Consider the following 22018-nt stretch of genomic DNA (forward strand, 5'->3'; position numbering starts at 1 on the left):
TAGCGACTTTTGCTTTAAAGGGCTGACTGAGTTCCCTTCAAGGCAAAGTTTAGGGGTAAAGTGCACAGCAGTTACTTAGTCCCAGTGACTTAAAGTGACTTAAAATCCCAGCAGCTGATTATCTTTCATGATTCTTTGGGTCAGCCGTGTGGTTCCTCTGCAGGTTTCACCTTGGCTCACTCATGTGACTATATTTTCAGTCAGTGTGTTTGATGGTGGACACCGCATTCAGGAGCCTCAGCTGCAGGGCATCCACGCTGGGCTGTGGGTTCAGCTTCCTCTGCACCCCCTTGAGCAGGATGGTGTTCTTCGCTGGAAGGCCTCCCAGCTTCACTAAAAGTTCCAGGGTTGTCTCATGCATGTATTTGGGATGTCGGTGCTGCTCTTGGCTAGGGCACTTTAGTTCTCCTCCACGTGGCCTAAGTCAGCCAGACCAGCTTCCTTGCATCATGGAACATTCTAAGAGGGCAGAAAATGGGAGCTTCAGGCCTTCTTGAGACCGAGACACAATTCTCAATTCTTGAGACCGGAATTGGCACAGCAGCACTTCAGTTCCCTGCTATTGGTCGAAACAAGTCACACGGCTCACCCAGATTCACGAGCAGAGGGAATAGACTCCCCACTTAATAAGGAGAGTGGCCAAGATTTCAAAGGGGCAGGGACCCATTGGGGGCACAGTGCAACAATTCTCAAACATTAGCCTGCATCAGAATTACCTGGAAGACTTGTTAACACATGGCATGCTGGGCCCCAAGCCCAGAGTCCCTGAGTCAGTAAGATTGGAGTGGGACATTGCAAAGCGAAAGTGAAGTTGCTCAGTCGTGTCCGACTCTTTGCAACCCCATGGACTGTAGCCTACTAGGTTCCTCTATCCATGGGATTTTCCAGGCAAGAATACTGGAGTGGGTTGCCATTTCCTTCTCCAGGAGATCTTCCCAACCCAGGGCTTGAACTCAGGTCTCCTGCATTGTAGGCAGACGCTTTACAGTCTGCGCCACCAGGGACATTGCAAATGAGTCCTCAAATGACACTGATGCTGCTGGTTGGGGATGGCACCTTGAGAGCCACTTGTGGAGGGGAGCAGTGGTCCTCAACCTTGACTGCACGTTAGAGGCATGTGGGCAGCATAAATGTCAGATCTGGGTGTTGATGGCAGGAAAGAGATCAAAGCTTTGTGTGATAATGTGATCCATAGCATAGCAAACTATGCTGTAATTTTACCCTATAAATCATTGGAAGGTTCATCAAATACCTTAAATGCTTTTGCAACTTACTCATTCCCTGATTGAGTAAACAAGTACCAAGAAAAGTTGGATGAACTTTATCTCAACTGTCATCAACGAGCTGTGGGGGGAAATTCCATTTTTCCAAGTATGTACTGTGATGTGGCTTTATTATTAAAGGGACTTGATTTTAAAAGATATAGGTGTGGCTTCCTGAGAGAAGGACTTTCTAGAATTGCACTGAAAGGATTATCCTGCACAAAGCAGCTGCTCTTCATGAGTCACACAGATCCTGCCTCCTGACCACACACTGAGAGGCTAAGCTGTCCTTCCTGACTCTGGTTTTAAGGACTTGCCGTAATCAACGTGGCATTGTGTGAGTAAGAACTGGGACTCAGTTGTTCAGTCTTGTAACATTAAGTTCATTCCTCATGTTCTCTTCCATTAGAGTGGGTTTCGCAAACTTTTTGAATCATTAGATCACCTGGGGCTCTTACTAAATATATTCATGTTTTTTTTCCACCTCACACGGTCTGAGTCAGAACCTACAGGGCAACAACCTGGGTAGTTAAAGAAATGATCTTAAAACAACAATATTTATGAACTACACAGAAGAAGTAATTAGGGTGCTACATTAAAACATGCATACTCAAGGATAAGAGCAGCGATGAGCAAACCATAGCCTGTGGACCAAATCTGGCCCATTTTCTATTTTTATAAAGTTTTATTGAAACAGTCATGCCCATGTTTTTAAAACAAGTTGACTATGGCTGCTTTTGTGTATAATGGCAGAGTTGAGTCATTAGGACAGAGACTATATTGTCCATAAAGCCAAAAAATATTTAGTATCTGAACTTTAACCAAAAAAAGTTTACTGATCTCTGGATAAAAGACATGACCTCAGACCTGAGCAAACTTGGAACTGAAACTAGTGCCCTCAGTGATTATGAACTCATATAAAAAAATAAACCAACAAGGAAGGAGATAGTAAATACAACCAACTGGAGAATCCAGGCCCCCATGAGTGGCAATTTGAAACATGAAATAATATGTTTAAGATGATTATAGAGAGCCACAAAATTATTTTTAAAAGAATGTAAACTTTGCTGAAAGAAAAGGGCTATAAGGAAAAAAAGAACTAAGTACCTCCTGTAAAAATAAAAATAATTTAGTGAATGAGCTAAAGCAGTGCCTCTGAAACTTCAGTGAGCGTCAGAATCAGCTGGAGTGTTTGTTAAAACACTGATTTCTGGGTCCCAATTGCTAATTCAATTTTGACTTCATAGGTCTCAGGTGGAGCCCATGAATTTACATTTCTAACAAATCCTAGGTGATGCTGATGTTGCTGATCCATGAACCATATTTTGGGTATGAGTTAAGTAGCAGATAAACACAGCTGGAGGAGTAATTAGTAAGCTGGGGGATAGACCTGGGAGACAGAATGTAGCAGAGAGAGAGAGGTGGGAAATATGGGAAAGCATTGAGACAGAGAGAGAGTGAGAAAAGGTTCAATGTAAGTGGAACAGAAGTTTCAGAGGGTGACAACAGAATGAATGGAAAGAGGCAACATTCTGAGTTGAGACACTAAGTGAGAATATTACAGAGTTGAAGGAAAGTGGACCTTGGACTGGATAGAAAATGACAAAACCACATCGAAATGTTTCATGGTGAAACTAGAATACCAAAAGCGAAGAAGCCTTAAAGCTATGTGGAAGGAAGGATTACCTACAAAGGAAGAACAATGACACGGAGACTTCTAATCAGCAGAAGTATGCGCCAGAAGACAGCGAAGTGTATTATCATCTCATCCTAAAGGAAAGTAACCCTCAACCTAGAATTACATGCCCCATGAAATTATCATTCAAGAGCAAGAGTAAATACATTTTCAAACACATCTCTCACTGAAAGAACTGCTAAATGAGGTTCTTCAGTTAGAAGAAAATTGAACCCATAAGGAAGGAGTGAGAATGGGATGCAAGAAACAATGGTGAATGAAAAAGCTGTTAAATCTGAATAGGCACTGACTGTTATATATACATATATGTGTAATACAACGTTTATACACAATGTAACATATAAAATATACATATACACACACATGCACTCACACACACACACACACACAGATCCCAATGGGGGATAAATGAGAGGAAATGGAAATTCTAGACAACAATCATAGGAAGGTTGAGAGTTGAAAGATTGAAATTAAACTGTTTTAAAGTTCTAAAGAGTGTCCTTAACGATAAAGGAAAATTAGTTTTCTATCAGATCAGACTGATGTAAAAATGCTATTCAACCCATTAAATTGAATTTACTATTCACTTGCAGAGGCTGAAACTCCAATACTTTGGCCACCTCATGTGAAGAGTTGACTCACTGGAAAAGACCCTGATGCTAGGAGGGATTGGGGGCAGGAGGAGAAGGGGACGACAGAGGATGAGATGGTTGGATGGCATCACCGACTCAATGGACATGGGTTTGAGTAAATTCCGGGAGTTGGTGATGGACAGGGAGGCCTGGCGTGCTGCGAATCATGGGGTTGCAAAGAGTCAGACACGCCTGAGCGACTGAACTGAACTGAACTGAATGTGCTACTCACCCACCATTTAAAAAATAATTCTTTGATGGAAACAGTCTAAAAGCCCATCAAAAGATGAATGAAAAATATGTGTATATACATATATACAATGTAATATTACTCAGCCATAAAAAAGAATGGAATCTTTCCATGTGCAACAACATGGACGGACCTAGAGAATATTAAGTGAAATAAGTCAGGGAAAGACAAATACCATATAATTTCACTTATATATGGGATCTAAGAAAACAAAATACATGAATAAACAAAATGGAAAGAGAGTCACAGATACAGAGAACAGGCAAGTGGTTGCCAGAGGGGAGGTGGGTGGCCAGAGGAGAGAAATAGCTGAAGGAGATTAGGAGCTTCCAGTTGCAAAGTAAATAAATTAGGGATATGAATGTACAGTCTGGGGAATGTAATCAGTCATTCAGTTCAGTTCAGTCACTCAGTCGTGTCTGACTCCTGGCAACCCCATGGACCCAGGGGGCACCCCAGGTCTCCCTGTCCATCACCAACTCCCGGAGTTTGCTCAAACTCATGTCCATCGAGTTGGTGATGCCATCCAATCATCCCACCCTCTGTCATCCCCTTCTCCTTCTGCCTTCAATCGTTCCTAGCATCAGGGTCTTTTCCAATGAATCAATTCTTCACATCAGGTGGCCAAAGTATTGGAGTTTCAGCTTCAGCAGCAGTCCTTCCAATGAATATTCAGGACTGATTTCCTGTAGAATTGACTGGTTTGATCTCCTTGCAGTCCAAGGGACTCTCAAGAGTCTTCTTCAAAACCACAGTTCAAAAGCATCAATTCTTTAGTGCTCAGCTTTCCTTATGGTTCAACTCTCACATCCGTATGTGACTATGGAAAAACCATAACTTTGACAATATGGACCTTTGTCAGTAAGGTAATAATGTCTCTGCTTTTTAATATGCTGTCTAGGTTGGTCATAACTTTTCTTCCAAGGAGCAAGTGTCTTTTAATTTCATGGCTGCAGTCACCAACTGTAGTGAGTTTGGAGTCAAGAAAGTAAAGTCTGTCACTGTTTCCATTGTCTCCCCATCTATTTGCCATGAAGTGATGGGACTGGATGCCATGATTTTAGTTTTCTGAATGTTGAGTTTTAAGCCAGCCTTTTCACTGTCCTTTTTTCATTTTCTTAGTTCCTCTTTGCTTTCTGCCATAAGGGTGGTGTCATCTGCATATCTAAGGTTATTGATATGTAATCAATAATTATGTAATATCTGTGATGACAGATCATAATATAAACTTATCATGATTAGTTTGAAATGTATAGAAATATTGAATCACTATGTAACAGGAACTAACATAGTACTGTAGGTCAATTATACTTCAAAAACCAACTCATAGAAAAAGAGATAAGATTTATGGTTACCAGAGATGGGGCTGGGGGGAGGGGGAATTGGATGAAGTCTGTCAAAAGGTTCAAACTCCAGTTATAAGATTAAATAAGCACTAGGGATGTCATGTACAACACAATAAATATAATTAACACTGCTGTATATTCTGTATGAAAGTGAAGAGAGTAAATCCTGAGTTCTCATCACAAGGAAAAAACTTTTTTTTCTGTTTCTTTTATTTTGTGTCTATATGAGATAATGGATACTCACTGAACTTATCATGGTAGTCAGTTCATGATGTATGTAAGTCAAACCATTGTGCTATATACCTTAAACTTATACAGTACTATAGGTCAGTTATATTTCAACAAAACTGAAAGAGAACAATTTTTAAATAAAAATGCTGCTCCAAACACACTTCTAATTCTCCCTGAAAGCCCAAGTAACTCCTAAGAAGCATACTGTCATACCACAGATGAATATCTGTATTTCTACAATACCAGAAAATATGCAAAATCTGTGGGTTTTTATGACTAGTTCCTAAAGACAGTAAGGAACACTCATAACCACCAGAATGAGACCAAATTTGTTTTGTTTTGCCCAATATCTGAGAAGAAATCACACAACTTACCTACATGAGAGAGTTGGGAACTCTGAATATTTCAATAGGTAATTGAAAGAGATTTCAAAAATATATGTTTCCTTTAGGTTGAAATCTGTCTTTCTGGAGCAGAAAACCTTTCAATATAGTCATTAGTATGTTGTGGCAAAGATGTAGTAAGGACTTGTGAGCGCTACGGAAGTGTTGTCCACCGTTCCGCTTCTACGGCATCTTAGCTGCATTATCTTCCTCCAGAGTAATTAGCACATCTCCAGGGAATCATCCAGAGAGGATCGTTATTGCCATGTTTTTGCCAAGAAGCAAGGAAAACAACTGAGCTAAGAGGAATTAAGTATAGTTATGAAGGGTAGTGTCCATCTCAGACAGCCTCTCTCTCTCTGCCCGCAGTCACCACCTCACAGACCTGTCTACCAGCTGAGCAATGCCTAAAGTGATGCAATTATGAAATCCTTTATGTACTCAATATATTGTAAACCCTTGGAGAAGGTCTCACTTTCAATTTTATGAATCATTGACTCTTCAGTCTCTTGGATCCTAAACAGCAATTGTATGATGCAACCTCAGAGCTGAATTCAGGTTATTCTCATTACTTTATTAATTGATTTAAGAAATTGCTAATACCTTCAGAGCTCCCTATGTGCCAGACAATATCTCATCTTGTTTTCATAATGACCCGATGAGGGAAATACTTGCATTACTCTATTTTATAAATGAGGAAATGGAGGCTCAGAGAGTTTAAACAACATGTTCAAAGGTATCTCAATTTATAATTTGCAGAGCTGAGATTCAACTTCAGGCTTTCTGGTCCAGAGTTGGCTGTCTTCACCCTCTATTGGCTTTCATTGGAATAATATATAATTAAGAGAATTTGATTGCTTCATGGTCATTTGGGAGGGGGGTTTATTTCTGTTTCTTTTCTTTTTTCTTCCAGTTTTATTGAGATATCATTGACATACAACATTGAATAAGTTTAAGGTATATAGTATAATGATTTGACTTACATATATTGTGGAATGATGACCACAATAAGTTTAGGGAACATACATTATCTCATATAGATACAAAATTAAATAGAAAAAAATTTTTTTCCTTGTGATGAGAACTCAGAATTTGCTCTTTTAATGGACATTTAAAAAAAAATTCACATCCACATAGTGGTGTTTTCTTCCTAGTCTTACCCCAAAGTCAAGTACACAATAATGTGTATAAAACTCAGTGTGCATATCCTGGAAGAGCAGACGGACTCCACATGGCAATTTAAAGAAGTAAAAGTAGAAAGCCACTTGAAAGGGAGCCTTTGTTTGCAATGAAATTGTTTATGTGTTAAACATTACTCTGCACTCGGTGGTATTTGCTGATTGGTGCAACCATGGCCATTTAAATTGATCCCCTAATCATGACAATAATGACCAGGATTAGCCCAGTTCAATGGGTGCATACTTTCCCCAGGGCTTACAAAAGCCTTCTCTAGGGATCCAGGCTTTCCTGGTAATAAGTTAACTACAAGACTGCTGTATTCTGCATTGGTAAACAACAGTCCTCGACTAAAAATGATGGAAATCAAAGAAAGGATGAAGGTCTCGGACCAAACAGGAAAATCACCCTACCCTGGTCAGCAGAACCCTGAGGACAACTGCAGGTTTCCTGAGTGATGGGCAAATGGGTGTTTCTGTTTGTTGAGTACTTAAGTGATTGAGAATTCAAGGGATTATAGCAAAAATCCATCAATGATTTTTAAGTTAAAGAACTCTTGTTTGCCTCTCAGCAGCCTGTTATTTAAAATTAAAACACGTGTATTCCTAAAAATAATATATGGTCATCGTAAACATCCCAAACAATTCAATCCAGAAAAACATGTAGTGAAAAATGAAAGTCCCTCTCCCCGCCAATTTCACTTTCTCCCTGGAGGAACCCACAACTCCTTCTAAATTTTAAGAATAAACCAACTGTAAAGAAATAATTTGACTATACTAAAGCAACTTGCTGATTATGATTAGTATTAACCCATCTTTAGTGATTTAGAAGATTCTCCGAGTTTATTCTCATTTAGGGTATCGGTTGTCACAGGGAAGAAATGTGAGGATATCTGGGTTCTTGGATCCTGATAAACAGAAGCTTGTGGAAACGTTGTGGATAACGCTCTTTTTTGGCCTTCTGGAAGAATTTGGGCTTTCTTAGAGCACAGCTGATAACCTTCCTATCCAGAACAAAGATGTTGAAGGTACCTAACCTTATGAAATAAGACTTTGGGAAACACTATAAAAGTGTTGGTTTGTAACTGAAAAGATTTGGAGGATTATTTCTATGACATAAATATTGGGTCATTTTTATTCTCTGAAATTTACATCACTTTATAGGTAGATACATATATAGTACTTTATATGTATATATAGTTTTTAAAATATATATTTATAGACAAATTGTATTTGTTTAAGCAAGAATAGTTTTCATTTATAAATTCAACTGGAAACCATCTTCTTTATTTTGGAAAAAGAAAATTACTTCAGTAGTTGTCTTAAAACAAGTAAGGCACACTATACCCCATGCCCTAGGAGAGGAAGTAACAGGAGGAATTTTATTTTTCTTGAATTTGAGCAAAGCAGTTCTCCAAATTCCTCTTCATGAGTAGAGCTCTGGGGTGCATTGGATTGATCTGCATAAAGAAACTAGAAACTTTCTGGAAGGGAAGGGATAGAGATCATCCCAACCCCAACATTTCTCAAGATTTCTAGTTATAAAAATCCATGAGAGAATCCTTCTGGAAGACAGCAGGACTGTTGGGAAACTAATCCAGGAAGGTAAAAGGTTAAAGGATGTTCATGACAGCAAGTTTCCCATGGCTGGGCTCCCTGCCACTTTAAAGTGGTTGTTCTTGCTTTGAAACTGAAAAAAAAAAAAAAAAGTACAGTCATCCCTCAGTATCTACAGGGGATTTGCTCCAGAACCTGCATAGACACCAGGATGGGTGGAAACTCAAGTCCCACAGATGCTGCTTGGTATCTGAAGCTCCTCATCTATGGATTCAACCTACTGTGGATTGTGTAGTACTGAACCATGTAAGTGGATACACGCAGTTCAAACCCAGCTTGCTCATGGGTCAACTGTACTCCCATATATTAGTGGTGGATCTGGATCTGAATAGATTTTGCTGCTTGTTCTTTTGTTTCAACTTCTTCAACTTTTATTTTTCCAAAATAAAGAAGACTGACTATTTCAGTTGAATTTATAAATGAAACTACTCTTGCTTAAACAAATACAATTTGTCTATAACTATATATTTTAAAAATAATATATACATGCAAAGTACTAGATATGTATCTACCAATAAATTATAAAATTATGCAAATTTCAGAGAATAAAAATGACCCTATATTTATGTCACAGAACATAATCCCCCAATTTGTAAGAGGTATACAAATCTCTCTGGATATCTAGGAGACTTATAATGTACTATACCCAACTAAACCACATTGCCACATTCAAAAAATAATCTTTCAATCAACTTGTGATGAGCATTTTGGGAAGAAATTCATATGCTAACCTGTAAGGAGCATTAAATATGCCAAGATTTATTAAGTGTATACTAAGCTTTATTCATAATCCCTGTACCTTATTTAGGAGGTGAATAAATTTTAACTTAAAGAAAAAAGCATTAGGGAAATAGAATTGAGAGGTCAGAAATGAACCCATACAACTGTGGTCAGATGATTTCTAAGAAAGATACCAAGACTGTCAATGGGGGAAATAATTGTCTCTTTAACAAATGATGCTGGGAAAACTGGATGTCTACATGGAGAAGAATTAAGTTGGACTCTTAATTTTATGGGCTTCCCTGGTGGCTGAGACACTAAAGAATCCACCTGCAATGCAAGAGACTCAGCTTTGATTCCTGGGTCAAAAAGATCCCCTGGAGAAGGAAATGGCAACCCACTCCAGTATTCTTGCCAGGAAAATCCCATGGACGGAGGATCCTGGCAGGCTACAGTCCATGGGGTCACAAAGAGTCAGACACAACTGAGTGACTTCACTTTCTTTCACTTCCTAATATTATACTGTGTAAAAAATTAACTCAGAATGAATCATAGAGCTAAATACAAGGTCTAAAGCTATACAACTCTTGTAAGAAAACGTAGAAGTAAATCTTTAAAGCTTTGAATTCAATAGTGATTTCTTAGATGTGACACCCAAAGCACTAGCGACTAAGGAAAAATATTAAATTGGACTTCATCAAAATTAAAAACTTTGTGCATCAAAGGACACTATCAAGAGAGTGAAAAGACATTTTACAGAATGGGAGAAAATATTAACAAGCATGTATCAAGTAAGAGTCTAATATCCAAAATATATAAAAAATATTTATAATTAGACAATAAAAAGACAACTCCATTTTATAAAGGGCAAAGAACTTCAATAGATATTTCTCTGAAGAAGATATACCAGTGGCCAACAAACACATGAAAAGATGCTCAATGTCATAGTCATTAGGAAAAGCAAATCAAAACCAAAGTGAGATACCATTTTACATCCACTAGGATGGGTATGATAATAAAAGTTTTAAAAATGGAAAATAAGTATTGGCAAGGATGTGAAGAAATTAGAACCCTCATACGTTGCTGATGAGACTATATAATGATGTAGCTCCTGTGAAAAACAACTGATGGCTTCTAAATAAGTTAATCATAAACTTACCATATGACCCAGCAATTCCACTCCAATATACTAAAAAAAAAAAATTGAAATTAGATGCTCAAGCAAAAACTCATAAACATATGTTTGCAGCAGCTCTATTGAGAATAGCCAAAAGGTAGAAACAACTCAAATGTTTATCTGCTAATGAATGGATGAACAAAATGTGGCATGACTATGCCATGGAATATTATTCAGGAAAGAAGTACTGAACATGTTACAAAGTGGATGAACCTTGAAAATGTTAAATACTAAGTGAAAGGATCCCCTTCATGGATCATGGCCTTGTCATGGCAAAGGGGCTTATGTAACTCAAAGCCAAGCTGGGCAGGGTCACATAAGACAGATGGGTCATAGTGAAGAGTTCTGACAAAATGTGGTCCCCTGGAGGAGGAAATGGCAAGCCACTCCCATAATCTTGCCTGGAGAACCCCATGGACAGTATGAAAAGGCAAAAAAGATATCACACGGGAAGAGGAGCCTCCCCAGGTTGGAAGGTGTGCAATATGCTACTGGGGAAGAGTGGAGAGCAATTACTGACGGCTCCAGAAAGAAAGAAGTGGCTGGGCCAAAGTGAAAATGATGCTCAGTTGTGGATGTGTCTGCTGGTGACAGTAAATCTGATGCTGTAAAGAACAATATTGTATAGGAACATGGAATGTTAGGTCCATGAATCAAGATAAATTGGACACGGTCAAGCAGGAGATGGTGAGACTGACATTGACATCTTTAGGAATCAGTGAGTTAAAATGGATGAATTTAACTCAGATGACCATTATATCTACTATTGTGGGCAAGAATCCCTTAGAAAAAGTGCAGTAGCCCTGAAAGTCAACAAGAGAGTCCAAAATACAGTATTTTGGTACACTCTCAAAAACAACAGAATGATCTTGGTTCATTTCCAAGGCAAACTGTTCGACATCACAGTAACCCAAGTCTATGCCCCAACCACTGATGCCAAAGAAAATGAAGTTGAATGGTTCTATGAAGACCAACAAGACCTTCTAGAACTAACACCAAAAAAAAAAAAAAAAGGTTTCCTTTTCCTTTTAGGGGGTTGGAATGCAAAAGTAGGAAATGAAGAGATACCAGGAATAACAGGCATGTTTGGTCTTGGAGTGCAAAATGAAGCAGATCAAAGGTTAACAAAATTTTGTCAAAAGAACACACTGGTCATAACAAACACCCTCTTCCAACAGCACTAGAGATGAGTCTACACATGTACATCACCAGATGGTCTACACCAAAATCAGATTGATTATGTTCTTTGCAGCCAAAGATAGAGAAGCTCTGTACAGTCAATAAACACAAGACCTGGAGCTGACTGTGGCTCAGATCACAACCTCCTTATTGCAAAATTCAGGTTTAAACTGAAGAAAGTTGGGAAAGCACCAGGCCATTCAGGTATGGCCTAAATCAAATCTCTTATAATTATACAGTGAAGATGATAAATAAATTCGAGGAATTAAATATGGTAGACAGAGAGCCTGAAGAACAATGAAAGGAGGTTCATCACATTGTGCAGGAGGCAGTGACCATAATCATCCCAAAGAAAAAGAAATGCAAGAAGGCAAAGTGGTTGTCTGAGGAAAGAAGAGAAGTGAAAGGCAAGGGAGAAAAGGAAAGATATACCCAACTGAATGCAGAATTCCGGAGAACAGCAAGGAGGGATAAGAAGACCTTCTTAAATGAACAATGCAAAAAAGTAAAATAAAACAATAGAATGGGAAAGACTAGAGATCTCTTCAAGAAAATTGGAGATATCAATGGAACATTTCATGCATGGATGGGAACAATAAAGGACAGAAAAGATAAGGACCTAAGAGAGGCAGAAGAGCTTAAGAAGAGATGGCAAGAATACATAGAAGAACTAAACAAAAATGGTCTTAATGACCTGGATAACCACAATGGTGTGGTCAGTGGTCACTCACCTAGAGCCGGACATCCTGCAATGTGAAGTCAAGTAGGCCTTAAGAAGCATTAGTACGAACAAAGCTAGTGGAGGTAATGAAATTTCAGCTGAGCTATTTCAAATCCTAAAAGATGATGCTGTTAAAGTGTTACACTTAATATGCCAGCAAATTTGGAAAACTCAGCAGTAGCCCCAGGACTGGAAAAGGTCAGTTTTCATTCCAATCCCAAAGAGAAGCTGTGCCAAAGAATGTTTAAACTACTGTACAGTTGTGCTCATTTCACATGCTAGCAAAGTAATGCTCAAAATCCTTCAAGCTATGCTTCAGCAGTACACGAGCTGAGAGCTTCCAGGTGTACAAGTTGGGTTGGGTTTCCAAGAGACAGAGGAACCAGAGATCAAATTGCCAGCATTCACTGGATCATGGAGAAAGCAAGGGAGTTTCAGAAAAACCTCTACTTCTGCTTCATCGACCATGCTAAAGCCTTTGAAGGGGGCAAGCAGAGGATAAGATGGTTAGATGGCATCACCGACTCAAAGGACATGAATTAGAGCAAACTCTGGGAGATAGTGGAGGACAGAAGAGCCTGGCATGCTGTAGTTCATGGGGTTGCAAAGAGTTGGACACGACTTAGTGGCTGAACACCAACAAGAAATGAAAGAATCCAGACACAAAATGCTATCTACTAATGAGTTTATTTATATGAAATAGCCAGAGTAGGAAATCCACAGAGACTGTGGATCTACAGATTAAGATGGGTGTTTGGAGACTACGGGCTTCCCTGGTAGCTCAGCTGGTAAAGAATCGGCCTGCAATGCAGGAGACCCTGGGTTGATTCCTGGGTTGGGAAGATCCTCTGGAGAAGGGATAGGCTACCTACTCCAGCATTCTTGGGCTTCCCTTGTGGCTCAGTTGGTAAACAATCTGCCTGCAATGTGGGAGACCTGGGATCCATCCCTGGGTTGGGAAGATACCCTGGAGGAGGGAATGGTAACCCACTCCAGTATTCTTGCCTGGAGAATCGCCATGGACAGAGGAGCCTGGCTGGCTGCAGTCCACGGGGTCACAAAGAGTTGGATACAACTGAGCAACAAAGCATAGCACCACACATGGAGACTACAGCAGATTAGTGGGTGCCAGGGGCTGGGAGAGGGGAGAATTGCAAGTAACTGCTTAATACATTTGTGATTTCTTTTCTGGATGATGAAGATCTTCAGGAATTAGATAGTGGTGATATTTGTGCCATATTGTAAATATACTCATGCCACTGAATTTTACACTTTGGTTAAAATGGTAGATTTTATGTGCATTTTAGCATAACTTATAAGAACTGGAGTTATTGGTGACTTGACTGAAAATCTGGTGGGAGGGAAGGGCAACAGACTGCCAAAGTGAAGTTACTATGAGAGAAGTAAGAGGTAGACTCTCCTGATGGGGGAGAAACAAAGAGGAAATGGCAGTGATTCTGGGACAGTGGGGTGGCTGATACTGTGAGTTGGGACTCAGTGTAGCTCTTTCGAGGACTGTGTTTTTGCCAAAGTCAAGTTACTATGAGAGAAGTAAGAGGTAGACTCTCCTGATGGGGGAGAAACAAAGAGGAAATGGCAGTGATTCTGGGACAGTGAGGTGGCTGATACTGTGAGTTGGGACTCAGTGTAGCTCTTTCGAGGACTGTGCTTTTGCCCTGGGAAGGCAGACGTGTGAGTGACTTTGAACAGTTCAAATCAAAGAATTGCAGTGATCACAGTAGGAAGCCTGGGTTCCAGTGATCAGAGTAGGAAGTCAGAAGACCCAGCGGTGTCCAGGAAAATCAGGAGGTTGGGCCCTGGCTTGGAGGCGTCGCCTGGATCAGCAGAGCTGGGGGCGGCTGCCCCTATAGAGGAGCCTGTGTTCTCCCACTTGACCCCTTTCTGGGCTTTCTTTACTCATTTTCCTTAAACGCCAGGTCCCCAGGACACTGTGACACTCTACTTTCCTCCTCTCCACAGTCAACTCCAGGTCATCCTTCCACACTCAGCCCAGAGGCCATTTCCTCCATGAAGGTTTCCTGATCTCTCCAGGCTGAGTTTGCTTCCCGCTCTGTCTCCTTGTACTCACCGATATCCTTACTCTTTCCACACCTTATTGATCTTGCTCCTGTGAATCCTGTGTCTCTCAAGGGAAACTGAACAGCCTGCCTATGTTTGTATCCACCATTTCCTAGCTCTGAGACTAGACAAGCCACTTAAACTTGGTTTCCTTTATCTGTAAGATGGGGATAATCTGCTTTTGATGGTTAAAATGTATAAAAACCTAAACAATGACTGAGACATAAATGTTTAATAATTATGAGTTATATTAATGGTTTAATAATAATAATTATTATAATTACCACTAATTATTTCTTTATTCCCAATGTCTTATACAAAGCCCAGTATGCAGTAGGCACTCAATCAAATAGAACTGTGGTTAATACATTCGTCTAGAACTCTGCTGTCCTGTACAATAGCCACCAGCTACATGCAGCTATTAAACACTTAAATATATCCAAATTTAAATGTTCTGTAAGTAAAATACGTATCAGAGGTTGAAGACTTAGTATTGAAAATAGCAAACTATTTCATAAATAATATTTTATATTGATTACATGTTGAAATGATATTATTTTGGATCTTTCAAGGTAGATAACATTTTTCCTTTTTAAAAATATATTTATTTATTTGGCTGCACCAGGTCTTAGTTGCAGCACTCAGGATCTTTGATCTTCATTGCAGCATGCGGGATATTTAATTGAGCTATGTAGGATTTAGTTCCCTGACCAGGAGTCAAACCCAGGCCCCTTGCATTGGAAGCATAGAGTTTTAGCCACTGGACCACGAGGGAAGTCCAATAAAATGTATTCCTAAAAATAATCTTGCCAGTTTATTTTCACTTTTTGACATGAGATTGCAATAGAACTATCATGTAATCCAGCAATTTCGCTTCTGGGTATTTACCCTAAGAAAACAAAAACACTAATTCAAAAAGATACGGGAATTCCTGGTGCTCCAATGGTTAGGACTTGTGTTTTCACTGCCAAGGGCCTGCGTTTGACCCCTGGTTGGGGAACTATGTTCACTGCAGCATTATTTACAATAGCTAAGATTATGGAAGCAACTGAAGTGTCCATGGATGGATTAATGAATAAAGATGTGTTTTTTATATATATATATATGTATGTATGTATGTATGTATGTATGTATGTATACATATATTTCAGTTCAGTTCAGTCGCTCAGTTGTGTCTGACTCTTTGCGACCCCATGGACTGCGGCATGCCAGGCCTCCCTGTCCATCACCAACTCCCAGAGCTTGCACAAATTCATGTCCATTGAGTCAGTGATGCCATCTAAACATCTCATCCTCTGTCATCCCCTTCTCCTCCTGCCTTCAATTTTTCCCAGCATCAGGGTCTTTTCCAGTGAGTCAGTTCTTCGAACCCGGTGGCCAAGTATTGGAGTTTCAGCTTCAACATCAGTCCTTCTAATGAGTATTCAGGACTGATTTCCTTTTGGATGGACTGGTTGGATCTCCTTGCAGTCCAAGGGACTCTCAAGAGCTCAAGGTTGGGATTCTCCAACACCACAGTTCAAAAGCATCAATTTTTCGGTGCTCAGCTTTCTTTATAATCCAACTCTCACATTCATTCATGACTACTGGAAAAACCATAGCCTTGACTAGATGGACCTTTGCTGGCAATGTAATGTCTCTGCTTTTTAATGTGCCTGCCTAGGTTGGTCATAACTTTTCTTCCAAAGAGCAAGTGTCTTTTAATTTCGTGGCTGCTGTCACCATCTGCAGTGATTTTGGAGCCCCCAAAAATAAAGTCTGCCACTCTTTCCCCATATTTGCCATGAAGTGATGGGACCGGGTGCCATGATCTTAGTTTTCTCAATGTTGAGCTTTAAGCCAACTTTTTCCCTCTCCACTTTCATCAAGAAGCTCTTTAGTTCCTCTTAGCTTTCTGCCATAAGGGTGGTGTCATCTGCATACCTGAGGTTATTGATATTTCTCCCAGCAATCTTGATTCCAGCTTGTGCTTCTTCCAGCCCTGCATTTCTCATGATGTACTCTGCATATCATTTAAATAAGCAGGGAGACAATATACAGCCTTGACGTACTCCTTTTCCTATTGGAACCAGTCTGTTGTTCCATGTCCAGTTCTGACTGTTGCTTCCTGACCTGCATATAGATTTCTCAAGAGACAGGTCAGGTGATCTGGTATTCCCATCTCTTTCAGAGTATTACCGAGTCATAAAAAAAATGAAATCTTGCCATTTGTGACAACATGGATAGTTTTAAAGGATACTAGGCTAAGTGAAATAAGTCAAGAAAAGACAAATACTGTAAAATTTCACATATATGTGGAATCTAAAGAAACAAATGAACAAATAAAACAGACTCACAGATAGAGAGAACAAACTGGTGGCTGCCAGAGGGGAGGTGAGTGGGGGAATGTGCAAATAGGTGAAGGTGATTGAGAGGTACAAAACTTCCAATTATAAAATAAATATCATGGGGATGTAACTTACAGCCTAAGGAATATAGCCAATAATACTGTAACAATTTTGTATGTGACAGATGGTTACTAGACTTATCATGGTGATCATTTCATAAGGTATTCAAATGTCAAATCACCTGGAACTAACATATTGCATGTCAATTACCCTTCAATAAATAAAGAAATATTTTTAAAAAATAAGATGAGACTGCAAGGAAATTTATAATTACACATGTAGTTTCATTATATTTCTGTTGAACAGCACAGATCTAGAAAGTTCTCAGCCTGCCATTAGTATAGCAAACCTTCATCCAGCCTCATTTACTCTTGAATGTTGCATAAGCTTTAGGAGTATAGTTAATTCGTTTAGAACAATGATTCATTTGGAATCAAAAGTAATCCAGGTGATTTGTAAAGGATTTTCCTTGCAGGGTTAGCAAGTTAGTGTGTAGAAGTATGCAGAAAGGGAACTAAAGCTTTGCGGGAATTTTCCAGGTTCGCTGTGATCCTGAGATTCAAGAATTGCGTCAGTGGCAGAAGAAGCTGCGTGAGGACAAGCACATTCGCCAGCGAGTCAAAACCTTCTGGGCCAAACAAGAACAAAAAGGTCAGTTGTTTGATTCACAACCCTTGGTTTATTCAGGAAAAGCCTGAGTCTTACTCCAGGCTCAAGAAGGAAGCCCTGGCGAGGTTTCCTAGAGTCCTTGTTCTGCACGGAACTCTACTGGGGTAAGGGAGGTGGAGGCATGTTAAGAGTCGGCCGCGGAATGTCAGCGGTGATGCAGAGTAACTGACCCAGCCGTTCCCCTCACTTAGAGACACATCAGTGTCATCCCGTGTTTGCAGGTCTTTCTATTTTAGCTACAAACAAAAAGAATAACCCATCATTTTGGAAACAGTTCCCATCAGTGTGATGGGTAGTTATTCTTCTAAGCTGTTGATTGTGTGTCTGAACTTAAGTGCTGTTTTATGCCATCCTCGCCCCTTTTCTGAGAAATTAAACACATGTGCAGAGTGAAGTGCTAAGAATAACAGAGCAAGCACCCTTCACCTGTCTTGTACATGTCACAATTTTGTCCTATTTGCTTCCCTTCTTTTTTTTTTTTACTTTTAAACTTTGTTACTACACATTCGTGGTAGAAAAATTAGAAAAAAAAAAAAACCAAGAAAGGAGAAAAGTCAGAAATGTCACCACTGTTAAAATTTTGGTGCACATCCTGCTATACTTTTTCCAGTACAAAATGATGCAAATCAATATCCATTTGTATATTATTAAATATGGGTTTTTACATTCTATTACCCATGTATTTGTTCATTCTATTACGTCATCTACCCTGTCACTGAACGTACTCAGAAAGTCATTCTCGTCAGCACTAGAGAGTGGTATTGTGATGTTTGATGGCTGTGTGGTATTGATTGAGCATTATTTATTTAACCAACAATATGGAATGAGATTCATGAAGGATTGTCAAGTGGAAAAAAACTGCAGGACAAGAAATTTTCATTAATGTTAAGAATCCCCTTGCAAAGCAGGAGACCAGGGTTCCATCCCTGGGGTGGAAAGATCCCCTGGAGAAGGGAATGGCTACTCACTCCAGTATTTTTGCCTGGAGAATCCTATGGACAGAGGAGCCTGGTGGGCTACAGTCCGTGGGGTTGCAGAGTCAGCCATGAGTGACTGACTAACACTCACTAACTAAAATACATGCTTGGAAATAGATGTCTAAAAAGCCTGAAGAATACATTAGTGTTAGTTTCCTTTAGGAATCAGGACTCGGGAAAATCTTGCACTTTTGGAATTTTTTTAAATTATGAAAACCAACGAGAAAAAATGATCATACCTCCCTCAACAGGCTGCAGACCACTGTACTCTCACGGTCCATGCTCTGACCTCCCCATCCTCCCCGTTCCTTTTCCCTTTCCACTAGATTGCAGTCCCTCCAGTCTCTTGTTCTGCTGTATGCCAGCACCTTCCTTACCTTGGGGACCGCACTTTCAATCCCTTTTCTGACAAATCACCCACTCCAGGCCTCTCTGTGGCCACTCCTTCTCACCCTTCGGCCTACGGGCATTAATGCCTCAGAGGGGCAGCCCTCACTTGCCTTACCTAAGGGGACCAGGAACAATATGGAGCAATTCTCAGCATGGTGGAATTTAGAAAAAAGTTTTCCTTTTTTGCCCAGAAGCTGTCTTCAATTCTGTTCTCTCAAGTCTCTCTTTCCAGTTCCTTCATGACATATTGGGTGGATTTCATGTCTTTGAAGTATGTTCTGATTTCATGAAGTCCAGCCTACTTAAAAATCTCAGATCTGATTTAATGCTCTGACTCAGTGTGGTTGGGAGTGGGAGGGAGGGCGATCCAGGGGGCATCTTCCCTTCACTTTCTGTGTGGTCCTCTCTTGGCTGCTGTTGCTTCTCTGGCTGAGACCGTGTGGCCATCCGTGTCCTGTGGGCAGGCATCCCCGTGATGGCTCTCTGACTCCTAAGTCTCATGTGAGCGCTTCCTCAGAGCTCATATGGCAGGATCCTTGGGGGATGTGGTTCTGATTCTCCATCTTCTACTTCCTCTCAGACCCCACTTCTGCCAGCGCTCTCCCAGCCTTTTGCTCCTGGGGTCTCCTTACCCAGTGGCCAGCCCTCTTGAACCCAATGGGACGGTGTTCACTTGACACAGCGGAAACCAGTAGTGGACACAGGTTTCTCCACTGCCCCCTTTTCTCCACCTCACATGTCTCCCCAGTTTACACGGAACTTGCTTTCACAGGCACAGTAGATTGAAGTGTGTATAAATCTACCCTTAAAGGAGATGACCAATCAGATAATGAGGGGCCCCCAGTCTTTCTGAGTTGTTCTCTTGAATCTTCCCTCCCCTTGGGCTTCTTGGGTGGGGGAAGCACCCACTCCTGTCTAAGGGAGGATAGAAAAACACAACATTCTCCTTTAGGCCAGCAAGTCTCAACATTTTTGGATTGTGAACCAGGAAGAAGTAGTTTTATGTCACAATCTACTACATATGAATATACTGATGGTTTCATATATACATAGCTAAAACAAAAGTTTTATGAAAAATGACCTTATTATATGGGCTCCCCTGGTAGCTCAGTTGGTAAAGAATCTGCCTTCAATGCAGGAGACCCCAGTTTGATTCTTGGTCGGAAAGATCTGATGGAGATGGATAGACTATCCACTCCAGGATTCTTGGGCTTACCAGGTGGCTCAGCTGGTAAAGAATCCGCCTGCAATGTGGGAGACCTGGGTTCGATTCCTGGGTTGGAAAGATATCCCTGGGTTGGAAAGATTCCCTGGAGCAGGGAATGGCTACCCATTCTAGTATTCTGGCCTGGGGAATTCCATGGACTGTATAGTCCAGGGAGTCCCAAAGAGTTCAACATGACTGAGTAACTTTCACATACATACCTATTATATGTAATACCCTCTGGTATTTTCTAGTCTCTTGAGTTTTTAACTTAAGCATCAAAATTAACTGACAGTAATGAACTCATTGACTAAAAGAAATATCCAAATGTCCCTAGGGATATAAAATAACCAAGTAAATAAGTGTGGGAGAAGAGGAGGCTTTCTTCTACTTTAGAATGACAACTAATACATTTAGAAGGTATAATGGAATTTAAAAGTCACCATCTTGTAACCATATTAATAAATAAATTGACTAAAGCAAGAATCATCAGTGGATGCTAAACCACTGAGTGGAAGTTTTTTGAGGGACATGATAGTCATAGTCTTAAAATATCTCTCCACAAGGGAAGGGAACCTCCTACACTGTTGGTGGGAATGTAAACTGGTACAGCCTTTATGGAGAATAGTATGAAGGTTCCTTAAAAAACTGAAAACAGAGCTGCCATATGTCCCTGAAATCCCACTCCTGGGCATGTGTCTGGAGAAGAACATGATCTGAAAGGATACGTGCGCCCAGGGTTCATTGCAGCATTGTTTGCAGTAGGCAAGACGTGGAAGCCACCTGAATGTCCATTGACAGAGGGATGGATGAAGGAGATGTGGTGCACGTATACAATGGAATATTACTCAGCCATTAAAAAGAATGAAATCATGCATTTGCCGCAACAGGGATGGACCTAAAGATTGCCCTACTAAGTGAAGCAAGTCAGAGAAAGAGAAATATCATGTGACATCCTGTGTATGTAGAATCTGAAAGCAAATGATACAAATGAACTTATGAAACAGTAAGAGACTCACAGACTTCAAGAACAAACTTTTGGTTGCCAAGTAGAAGGATGGTGGGAAGGGATAGTCAGTTTAGGATAGACGTGTACACGCTGCTATATTTAAAATGGATAACCAACAGAGACCTACTGTATAGCACATGGAACTCTGCTTAATGTTATGTGGCAGCCTGGATGGCAGGGGAGTTTGGGGGAGAATGGATACATGTATGTGTATATGGCTGAGTCTCTGCTGCTCACTTGAAAGTATGATAACGTTGTTAATCGGTTATGCCTCAATTCAAAATAAAAACTTTTAAAAAATATCTAAGAAAATAATAACTTTGCACTAGAGAAACCTGGCTTAACCAAGTGATGGAGATTAATGTTACCAATATTGGGACAAACTGACATCACATGCCTCCCGATGTGATGTACTGAGGAAGACATACATCACACATCCTTAGACACAACTGCCAAAAATGCTTAACTTGAACCTGTCTAATTGTGAGGGAATGTCAGATCAACCCAAATTGAAGACATGCTCCAAAATAACTGATTTGGACTCTTCAAAAATGCCGATGTCAAGAAAAACAAAGATGAAAGGAGACCAAAGAGATATGACAGCTGAATGCTGTGCATGATCTTAGACTGGATCTTGGGGGAAATCCTATAAAAGACGTGACTGAAACAGCAGACTTTGAGTATGGGCTTTATGTTAGATAATCGTACATAGTATTATTAAGTTTCCTGATGTTGATCAATGTTCTTGACCAATATCAGAAACCTCCTATTCTCTTTGGGTTTTTTTTTTTTTTTTGGATGTGGATCATTTTTTTTAAAGTTTTTATTGAATTTGTTACAGTATTGCTTCTGTTTTATGTTTTGATTTTATCTGTGACAGATGTGGGATCTTAGCTCCTCAACTAGAGATCAAA

The 22018-nt window shown here is 40.1% G+C and overlaps 1 protein-coding gene across 4 annotated transcripts in view; it reads left to right on the forward strand.

The window, feature by feature from the left end:
- IQCK (IQ motif containing K) overlaps window positions 1-22018 on the forward strand; it is a 143303-nt gene that overhangs the window by 83215 nt on the left and 38070 nt on the right. For all 4 annotated transcript variants that reach the window (XM_070460957.1, XM_070460958.1, XM_070460959.1 and 1 more), the window contains one exon: window positions 17395-17506. In XM_070460957.1, the coding sequence (XP_070317058.1) occupies window positions 17395-17506 (112 nt within the window). The remainder of the gene's footprint in view (window positions 1-17394; window positions 17507-22018) is intronic.

The sequence above is a fragment of the Odocoileus virginianus genome, chromosome 33, assembly GCF_023699985.2.
Source record: "Odocoileus virginianus isolate 20LAN1187 ecotype Illinois chromosome 33, Ovbor_1.2, whole genome shotgun sequence".
In the NCBI taxonomy this organism is placed as follows: Eukaryota; Metazoa; Chordata; class Mammalia; order Artiodactyla; family Cervidae; genus Odocoileus; species Odocoileus virginianus.